Here is a 10,711-nt window from a genome sequence, read left to right as displayed (position 1 = left end):
TATTTTTATTGGATCTCATGATATTCTCAAAAGAAGTCCTACCGTTTGATGTCATGATATTCTCATAAGAAGTCTTGAGTTCAAAACTCACTAACAACACATCTTAGGTTGGCAAAAAAGTGGTCGGAAATGGTTACGGAATTTAGGGTGCTTACATCTGAGTAACATACTTGTCTTCCTTGAATAGGAGTCAATAATTTTCACCGTTTACCTATTTATTTTTATGTGAATTATTACTAATCATTGCTTTTAACTTTTAAGGTAGTGCTATAAAGTTTAATCATAATCATAATGAAGAAGCCAATATAAGTTGCAGTTAAAATTAATAAGTTTGGCACTGCACGCATTTTGTAGTTTATGAATGTTGCAAATAATGTATTCATATAGATAACAAATGCTCTACTATAAGAACTTATTATACATCCAATAAATAAACGAAACGATGTGCATCAATTTTGGAGCTAACGATAACTAGGCGTCGGAGGCGATTTCATCAATTTCCGGCATCATTCAACGATCAAACATGGGAAGATCGGTTTTTCGAAAGAAAGAAGATGGATGGTACCACAAGGTGAAGAATAGCACCAGAAGTGTTCGCTCATTTATCAACAATAACGACGGCGCTAGGGTTCAAAGATCCGGTAGGTCAAAATTTTTCGTTACTAATTTGCCAGATAAGATGGATCGACGCGGTCTGTGGAATTTGTGCGAATCGTATGGTAAGATCGTTGATACTTATGTAGCTTATAAACGTTCTAAACAAGGTCAAAGATTTGGATTTGTATCGTTTGAAGAAGCGAAGGATGCTGAAACATTCGCTAGATTATTATCTACTATTCGGATCGAAAACAAGAAGATCTATGCTTCTGTTGCACGATTTCAAAATACCAATAACACTAGAAGTCGTAACGAAAAATCGTACATGAACGCTCCTCATCCTAGGGTACAATCGGCCAATAATCGAGCCCCACAGATGACTGATAATGGTAGACGAGCAGACTCTTCTTGTAACAAAGGTGAAAACTCATATGTGAATTCTGTGAAGGGTATTAATCAGAACAAAAAGCCCACACAACAAATCACGTTACTTGATCAAGATCTTCTACAAATTAATAATTCCATGGAATCGGTACTCATCAAACTGAAAGAAATTGCTACCATGGGTAGTATTCACACAATTATGAAAGAAGAGGGTTTTGAAGACGTTGCGATACGACATGTTGGTGTGTTAGGATATTAGGACCCAAACAACGCTAGTAATTCTACAAGACTACTAGCCGAGTAGTGATACTATCAAGATCACTCAACCCACTTAATGAACGAAAGATAATAAATGCGAAAAATGTAATAACGACACAAGATATAACGTGGTTATATGCAATCGGTGTGATTACTTTAGTTCACGGACCAACTAGAGATCGTTTATTTACTGAATATTTGAGAGTGGTGTGTTACAATTGCATACAATGAGTTCTATATATAGAGAAAACAAGAACACCATGAAACTTCAACTTGATCTTCAAGTGTGCTAGTAATCATCAAAGGTAAACCAACTAGCCATGCTTTACACCCACTAATGGCATGATCACAGCCACAATTGGTGGTGTAAAGCAACCCACTAAGCACCTAAAGTGCTAATTGACTCAATCAAGTTCAGATCCCATGAGTGCAAGTTGACAACTTGCTGGCAGACAAGAGATGCGCCGCATCTCCTTATGATGCGCCGCATCGGTTAGCTTTAAAGCGCCGCATCCCTTTAAAACGCCGCATCCAAAACTCTCGTACATTTTTGCTGCATGGATGCGCCGCATCCATAGAGTGATGCGCCGCATTGCTCTGTTTCACGCTTACCGAAATCTGCGATATCCGTGCAAGTGTTTAAACAGTTTTTAGTGACTTTTTTTTCCAGTTTTGTTTAAATGTCTCCATACTCCAACATGGTGGTCTATGGTTATGGTGTTCGTTCCCATCTATCGACGCGTGTACTGCTTTTAAAATGAATGACATGATGAGATCTCTCTACGCTTACATCAAACCCATTACTAAGAACTTCATTGTAGATGAACGAATGGCATGGGTAGAGATCTCTGGTATGCCGCTATGTGCGTGGAAAGAATCGGCATTCAAAAAGGTAGTTGCGGTAACGGGAAGGTACATGTTCTTTGATCATGAAGCAGGACAGGATATTGGTTTTGGTCGAATTTGCGTGGCCACGAGGAATAAAAGCTATATAGAAGAAGAAGTTTCGGTGGTCATAAATGGGGTGGTGTTTGATGTCACTATTAAAGAAGTTGGATCATGGAAAGTGCAGCTTGAAATTGAAGACTTAGACAATTCGGATGAAGAAGGTTCAACTGTCCCATCCATTAGTGAAACAAAAAGCGTTAAAGCCACAGAAAAAGAACATGATGGGGAAGTGATTCCAAATTCCCAGAATAGGAAGAATGAGAGTCCAAAGGTGACTCCTGTGCAAAATGGAGGGGACCACACTCATGAACATGAAGATACAAATAAGTATGAAACTCACTCTTTTTTAAGGGTTATTCAAATGTTTTTGCACAAGAGATTGATAATGTGTCTCGAGATGTAGCGAAAGCAGGTATGAACGATGAAAAAATGCGTATCTTATTCGCTCAGTTAATCGATCAAATTGGGGTTTTAACTAATAATCAATGAATATATTATCGATAAATATACGAGGTAGTAAGAAGAGGTGTAAAAGGGTTTGGATTAAAGAAATGTGTTTTGCCAATAATGTACAATTTTTAGGGGTTCAAGAATCGAAAATGACAAAGTTGGAGCTTTTCAGAGTTAAGTCGATGTGGGGTAATTATGCATTTGATTATGCTTGCTCGTTATCTAGAGGTATGTCGGGGGGTTTGATTTCAATTTGGGATCCTTATTATTTTACGAAAGATCGTATCTGGTGTGGCGAGAATTATTTAATTGTAAAAGGTAAATGGTCCTCCTCGAGCTCCTGGTTTTTTATGGTGAATTTACATGGCCCGAATAATGCTAGACAACAGAGGTTGCTTTGGGATAAACTGCTTAACTTCATGAATGACAACATGGGTGATTACGTGTTGTTTGGCGATTTCAATGAGGTTAGGGAGGAATCGGAGAGATTTGGATAGATTTTTCATCCGGACGGGGCTAATTTTTTTAACTCTTTTATTGGTAACTCGGGATTAGTTGATATCCCTCTTGGCGGAAGAAGGTTCACTTGGGTGAATAAATCGGCCTCGAAAATGAGTTGAATAGATCGTGCTCTTGTTTCTCCTAACGTTTTTGAATATTTTGCAGACTTGAATCTTACTACTCTTGTTAAAGGCTACTCCGATCATTTACCACTGTTACTCCAGAATGTTAAACACAACTTTGGTCCTACACCTTTTAAGTGTTTTAATTCTTGGTACACTTTTTCAGAATTTGATACGATGATAAAAGATGCCGCTGCAGAAATTATGGATAGCAGTGAGCTTTCTTACCATGATAAAATGAAGTTAATGAAGCAGAAGATCAAATCTTGGGTTAAAAACAAAAAGGCCAATACTATTCCAAGGAAAAAAGAAGTGTTTAACCGATTAAATGATATCGATATTTTGATTGAAGAAGGAAACGTGACTGATGCAATTTGTAATGAAAGAAGAGATTTAGTGCAAGAATTAGATACATTAAACAAAGTGGAAGACCTGGATATTATTCAAAAGTGCCGGGTGAAATGGGACGCGGATGGGGACGAAAACTCCAAGTTTTTTCATTGTGTATTGAAACAAAGGAGGAACGATCAAATGATTTAAGGTATTACGGTTAATTGCGATTGGCTAACAGATCCAAGTGCTATAAAACAAGCGTTTGTTGAATTTTACGCTAATAAGTTTGCTGCTCAGTATACGCACACCATCGACTTAAATTGGACAGCAGAAAGTCAACTATCAGCTATGGCAGTAAATGATCTTGAGAAAGAGATTTCAGAGGAAGAAATACGGTCAGCGGTTTAGGATTGAGGTAGCGATAAAGCCCCGGGTCCGGATGGATTTAACTTCGGTTTTATTAAAAGGTATTGGGACATTGTAAAAGTAGAGGTGGTGAAAACAGTTGTTGAAGCATTTCAAAGCAAACGTATGCCGAGAGGGTCTGGTTCCGCTTTTATCACTTTAATTCCGAAAGTGAAAAATCCCTCGTTTATTAAGGATTATCGTCCAATTTCTCTAATTGGAGTGATTTATAAAATCGTTACTAAAATATTGGCGAATAGATTGGCAAAGGTGGTAGACAATATTATTAGTAAGGAACAATCGGCTTTTATAGCGGGAAGACAAATTTTAGATGGTCCTTTAATCTTAAACGAAACAATCGAGTGGTATAAAAGGAAAAAGGAGAAACTTATGATTTTCAAGGTCGATTTTGAGAAAGCTTACGACACCGTTAATTGGGAGTTCCTTGATTATATGATGAGGATTATGAGGTTCGGTCTCATTTGGAGATCATGGATCAGAATGATTTTAACTTCGGCTCGTACTTCGATCCTCGTTAATGGTAGCCCTACGAACGAATTCATAATTCGTCGGGGATTATGCCAAGGTGATCCTTTAAGTCCTTTCTTGTTTCTAATTGTGATGGAAGGCTTACACATTTGCATTAAAGAAAAAAATCCTTCATGGTCCTCTACGTTGTGCTGTTTTGGGTAATCACTCGTTTCCTATTTCTCACTTATTTTTTGCCAATGATGTCATTTTTGTTTGTAACTGCAAAGAGATAATTTAGTAGCCATTCTTCAAGTCCTTGATACGTTTCATGGGGCTTCCGGTTTGGCTATCAATTTGTCTAAATCAGCTTTATACGGGATTGGGGCGAACGAAACTGAGCTAGATTATATGGTGGATATTGCCCATTGTTATAAAGGAACGTTGCCTTTTACGTACCTTGGTCTTCAAATGGGTGCTTCGATGAATCTGGTCAATAATTGGAATGGGTTTATCGATCGGTTTAAAAAAAAGTTATCCGGGTGGAAAGCAAATTTATTATCTATTGACGGTCGTGCAACTTTAGTAAAATCGATTCTCGGATCGATGGGCATTTACTATCTTTCTTTGTAAGTATGTCCAGAAACTGTTATTAGTGAAGTGGAAAAAATTCGTGCATCTTTTTTTTTGGGGAAGCTCTAGTGATGATCGTATGATGCATTGGATTAGATGGGACCAAGTCCTAGCCTCGAAAGAAAATGGAGGCTTATCAATTGGTAGCACCCGCGCTTTTAATCATTCTTTATTACTAAAATGGGTGTGGCGTTTCTACATGAATAACGATGCCTTATGGGTATCAGTCATTAAAGCGATTTATGGAAATGAAGGTGGTATTTACGGTAATAACAAAGGTTCAGGTGTTTGGTTAAATATTGTCAAACTATTCCACAAACTCAAAACAGATGGCTCTCTTCCGGCTAATGTTTTACGAGTTAAAGTTGGAAATGGGAACTCTATTAAATTTTGGAAGGATAATTGGAAAGGAGACGGGTCGTTTGCTTCTAAATTTAATCGCCTCATGCACCTCGATTCAAACCCGGATTGTCTGCTTAGTTCATGGGTAGTTGATGAAGCATGGGCCTAGGATTGGGCTCGAGAAATTGGACCCATGAATGCAGCTTCGTTGAATCGGTTAGTAGATCAATTGGGTCTGATTGTTCTTCATGACAATTTGGACTCATGGGAATGGACTGTTGCGTTAGACGGTGTATTTAATGTTAGCGACACACGCAAACACTTGGATGATTGCATGATGCCATCGACGGATGTTGCTTTCATTTGGATTTAAAGAAATTCCTAAAAAAAGTTAATATTTTTTTGTGGCGGGTCTCTTGGGATAGGTTGCCTACTCGATCGAATCTTTATAAGAGAGGAATGGAGATTGATGATATAGGATGTATTACTTGTAATTGCCTTATGAAAATGGTTGATCACATTTTTTTCGAATGTCCGTTAGCTCTTGACTTATGGTCTAAGATTCGTGGTTGGGTCGATCTCAACATCCCTATTTCACCATCATGGGCTTCTTGGTTCGATTGGTATAATAATATGCGTCTCACCGCTGACGCTAAGATCAAGCTCTACGTGATTGTCGGTGCTACTTTGTGGCATATTTGGAGATTTCGCAATTCGGTGCTTTATGGTTCGCCTAGATTGAAAAAAGATATTTTGTTCGATTCCATAAGAAATTTTTCTTTTAATTGGATTGTTAGTAGAAGCAAATGTAATTGTAGTTGGAACTCATGGCTTGTTAAGCCATTGTAATCGTTTTTGCCCCCTTCCTAGTGTCTTACTAGGAGGGTGTGGTTGTGTTTGTTAATAATATTCCGCAGTTCCAAAAGAAATAAGAACTTATTACGTCACTGGTTATTATTATTTGTATTGCATACAAAGAATCACAAAACAATGTGATGTATCATGCACACAATCGCGTTTAAAGTTAAAGTCGAGCCAAATGACTAATATCATAAGGAGATGCATCCATAGGAGCGAGTGCCACGTATGATCTTGAAGCAAGGGCCAAGTTTGCAATTTCCGTAGTATGGAATCCGTCATAGAAAAGAGTCAAACCGCGATTAGGGCATGGTGTTGAATTTGGAACACATTGTCCATCTGACCTTAGTTGGCAACAAGGAGTAATTGGCAATTGTGCACCTACAAAAGCCAAATCCAAGTATTTAAGTTATAAACAAAAACCATCTATATATTACAGTATATACTCAATTCGAAAATAGAAATTTGTTGTGTTTTAACTTTACCTCCTTGTGGTGACGAAATGCTTGTAATGTTAATGTAAGTAAATCTTGCATCAGAGAAGCTTTTGTTAAGCTCATCAAGACGGGGTTTAAGCTTGTCATTAAATAGTTTAACGGCGTTATTAGTTGATTCAACACACGCTAGAGTACCGGACATTGCAATCTCAGCAGGCGCACACCCTATCGCACCCAAACCAAATATCACAATCTTTCTTGCTCCCAATCTGTACAAAGTCTGCGTTACAAATCAAAACATGAACCATAAGTTGGATTTATTTATTTTTTTGAAAGGCAAACTCACACACACCACTAAACAAATTAACCACGATATATATACACAAATTGTCCTAAACATGACTCAAACACTCAACCTCCTAGTTGGAAGGGTCACTTCGATACTGTTGGGTCAATGGCCCTTTAGTGTAAGTTGGATTTTTTAGTTCACCAAGCAACATTTTGGGCCATTACTAAAAGGCAGGGGAGATTAATCAAATGTGTATACATACCATTAGTTGTTGAGAGTATTGTCGCACAAGAGCTTCTGCATACTGATCGGGGGTTCTATATAAGCGGCTTGATGGATAATTGTTAGGCATTAAGTAGTTGTTTATATAGTCATTGCTTCCCATATTTGATATGTAAATGCACTTTTTTAAATATTCGTAGGTGAATGTTCTGTTGCGTTGAAAGAGCGAAAGGCGTGAAACTATGGATGCATGGTTAAGTAATTGTCGATCCAAGCTGATTCGATCACCCTGGTTAACATAACATCGAGGATGTAAGTACGTAGCAGTTTAAAAATACTGGTCTGATGAAGTCATATTAAGTTATAATAATGATCCACACGTGCGAATATTACCAGATGACTTCCGGATTCTTCTCGAATACCGGCTGCACCACTACCGTAGTTTACACCAGTGCTGATTTCTTGGTTAGTTGCGGTTGCGTAAGGTGGAATGAACATGGAGAAGCCTAGAAGTTGACCTGAAATTAAGGAAATAATAAAGTTTTCAGAAAAGCTGACAAAAAATGTAACTTTTTTTCGAACAACATAATGTCGTTCGAAAAAGTGACGTACGGATTTCTAACATTTCTTGTAGTGATCCTTAATTGTATATGAAAATATTGACATGCATGAATTACATCAATAACGTGCTATTGCTTACTTGTGACTCTCATTCATTTATTCTTAATTTAATATAGTTAAACTTAACTTCAATATAAGGTTAAAACTGAAATTCAGTAAACATATGGTAAACACAACAATAATTATTATTATTATTATGGGACCGAGTGATTTTTTTTTTCGAAAGTGTTAGAGGGAGAGAATGACCGATGATATCTGCGAACGTTCGACCATTGGTGAATCTACCCGTGACACCTTGTGGAAAGTCAATCCCGTAAGGCGGGTAATTCGCTTTTGCCATTGTGTTAAGTCCATTGTTATTGCCATTATCGACTAACGAGTCTCCAAATATGAAGTAACACGGGACTTGTGGATCGGCAAGAGCTCGAAACTGCATTAACAGAGCAGCAATGAGAATAGAAAACAGTAGACTGAGTTTATGAGCCATGTTTTGTTGGAATACAATGAGAAGAGGGATATTCATTGTGATTGCAGAATGCATGCAATATATAGGAAGAAATGAGTATGGGATTATATTTTAATTATTTGAGTTACAATTTTCATGTTTTAAATTATTAAATATTATTGTTCAGTTTTGTAATGACTTAATATTTAATATAATGCTTTTTGGAAAAGATTGTCAAGTGGCATTCTACCAATAACCTCCTTGTTTAAACTTATGAAAAATGGATCCCACTTTTTTTTTTTTTTTTTTTTTTTTTTTTTTTTTTTTTTTGCACATTCATACTAGCTACATGACGTAATTAATTTCGAGTATTATCACGTACTACAAGAATAAACAGTTTACCGACTAAACGTAGCCACAATGACCATAATTGCTTTAAGTTTCACATATCAATAGAAGACACGATTAATCTTAGTATGTCGCTACTTTAATGTTTGTAAACGTGTATATAAGTAAAACTGTTTAATTTTGTTGTGGTTTTTAATATTTATAAAGTTGGTTCTACTTATCGAGTAGATTAAGTATTCATAAATTTTGTTGTTTGATTTGAAAAGATTATTCAGCGATCAACTAACAGGAATATCTATTTTTTAAAATGGTCAAACGATAATATATATTTTTTATATATAAGTAGAATACTATATTCTGAATAAATTGTAAATTATAAATATTTTTTTAGGATTAAAATTTCATTATTTAATTTTTATCTTTGATATTAAAATTTATTTATGTTAAATTTAAGTTTTAAATATGAATTAATCTACATATTAACGGCATACAAAATATTAAATAAAAGTTGACGTGGGACCCACCATTTTACATTGCTGGATTCGTGACTGGTATGATAAGAACACGTTTGTTTTGAGTCAACGCTACGCCCCTGAGACAAAACCATCACAAGTTGTCTCATTTTGGTAGAGTTTATTTTATTGGTTCGTTTATTTGCCCATAAAAGATGACGATAATAAACTATTCCGAATAGTTTGTTTTAGGTTAAACAGCTAACATTTTCAAAATTCTTGATCCATAGTTATTGTTGACTTTATTTTGAGAGTCCTTTTACCCATAAAATATGACGAGAATTGAATAAACTATTCGGTTCAAGTACCTGTTTATAGCTTTTTGCCATTATGCATGTATCTTGAGTTTGAAATTAATATAATCATTTAAATTTAATGTCATTTATCAATGGCCATTAACTTAGAAGTATCGAGCTAATACATCCAACTTAAAGGTTGTGGAATTAAGTCCAAAGATAAACATGTATATATTAGTGAAAAAAGGTTTGATCTTCAAAGTTGATTTATTCTAGATGGGGTGCTTATCGCAAATGAATCGGTGGATTTTTTAAAAAGAACCCGGAAAAAAGGTTTGATCTTCAAAGTTGATTTCGAAAAGGCCTTTGACTCGATCAATTGGGATTTTCTATTAGAAGTTATGAGGAGCATGGGGTTTGGTAACAAATGGTGTAAATGGATTCTAGCGTGTCTTCAATGGGCCTCTGTCTCAATCCTTGTAAATGGGTCGCCTACAAATGAATTTCAAATGGGTAAGGGTGTTAGACAGGGCGATCCACTTTCGCCTTTCCTCTTTATTCTAGCAGTGGAAGGTCTAAACATACTCACAAAAGCGGCGGTTGAGAAGGAACTATTCAAAGGCATTAAGGTGGGAAATGATAATGTGGTTGTCTCGCACCTTCAATACGCGGATGACACAATTTTCTTCGGAAAATGGGAGCATGAAAACTTAAGAAATCTCATGAATCTACTTGAATGTTTCGAGTTGACTTCGGGACTAAAAATTAATATGAGCAAAAGCCGGATATATGGAGTGGGTGTAGATCATAACGAGGTGGTTGCAATTGCGAGTAGTTTCTGGTGTAGTGTAGGAACCTTTCCTTTCACATATCTAGGGCTTCCAATTGGTTCAAAAATGAATAAATTGTGTGATTGGAAGGTTGTGGTTGAAAAACTAAAAGGTAGACTTTCGGATTGGAAAGCGCGTTCGGTATCTTTCGGGGGTCGTGTCACTCTTATAAAGTCGGTCCTATCGAGTCTTTCATTGTATTACTTCTCGATCTTCTTAGCCCCGCCTTGTGTGTTAAGTGAGCTTGAGAGAGTGAGGAGAAAATTTTTTTGGGGGGAAAACGGGTCGGGAAAAAAAAATATGTTGGATAAAGTGGAAAAAAATTCTTCTCCCCTATTCGGATGGGGGATTAAATCTCGGGTCCATAAAATGCAAAAATCTGGCACTTCTAGGCAAGTGGTGGTGGCGTTTCCTTAATGAGCCTTGCTCATTATGGGTCAAAATCATCACAAGCCTACATGGGCCTGATGGG

The 10,711-nt window shown here is 36.6% G+C and overlaps 2 protein-coding genes across 2 annotated transcripts; one reads left to right on the top strand and one right to left on the bottom strand.

Annotated features, from left to right (window-relative positions):
* Positions 1–5,634: 5,634 nt before the first annotated feature.
* On the top strand, positions 5,635–6,290 carry LOC139864392 (uncharacterized). The gene is made up of 2 exons (XM_071852970.1): positions 5,635–5,723; positions 5,867–6,290. The coding sequence occupies exons 1-2, from the start codon at positions 5,635–5,637 to the stop codon at positions 6,288–6,290; spliced, it is 513 nt and encodes a 170-aa protein (XP_071709071.1).
* Positions 6,291–6,465: 175 nt separating this feature from the next.
* On the bottom strand, positions 6,466–8,355 carry LOC139864795 (GDSL esterase/lipase At1g29660-like). The gene is made up of 5 exons (XM_071853366.1): positions 8,115–8,355; positions 7,641–7,765; positions 7,288–7,536; positions 6,785–7,016; positions 6,466–6,680 (listed from the first exon to the last, which is right to left on the bottom strand). The coding sequence occupies exons 1-5, from the start codon at positions 8,353–8,355 to the stop codon at positions 6,466–6,468; spliced, it is 1,062 nt and encodes a 353-aa protein (XP_071709467.1).
* Positions 8,356–10,711: the final 2,356 nt, after the last annotated feature.

The sequence above is a fragment of the Rutidosis leptorrhynchoides genome, chromosome 8 (genome assembly GCF_046630445.1).
Source record: "Rutidosis leptorrhynchoides isolate AG116_Rl617_1_P2 chromosome 8, CSIRO_AGI_Rlap_v1, whole genome shotgun sequence".
NCBI lineage: Eukaryota > Viridiplantae > Streptophyta > Magnoliopsida > Asterales > Asteraceae > Rutidosis > Rutidosis leptorrhynchoides.
The sequence above is the reverse complement of the archived record's forward strand: the minus strand, read 5'-3'. Positions and strand labels throughout refer to the sequence as shown.

Bases quoted from the DNA above. Each gene is read 5' to 3' on its own strand.
- LOC139864392 (XM_071852970.1), top strand. From the start codon at position 5,635: ATGAATGCAGCTTCGTTGAATCGGTTAGTAGATCAATTGGGTCTGATT. The intron at 5,724-5,866 runs GTTAGACGGTGT...CTCTTGGGATAG, and splicing joins TCATGGGAATGGACTGTTGC to GTTGCCTACTCGATCGAATC.
- LOC139864795 (XM_071853366.1), bottom strand. From the start codon at position 8,355: ATGGCTCATAAACTCAGTCTACTGTTTTCTATTCTCATTGCTGCTCTG. The intron at 7,017-7,287 runs GTATGTATACAC...TTTGTAACGCAG, and splicing joins AATACTCTCAACAACTAATG to ACTTTGTACAGATTGGGAGC. The intron at 6,681-6,784 runs GTAAAGTTAAAA...TGGCTTTTGTAG, and splicing joins CATTTCGTCACCACAAGGAG to GTGCACAATTGCCAATTACT.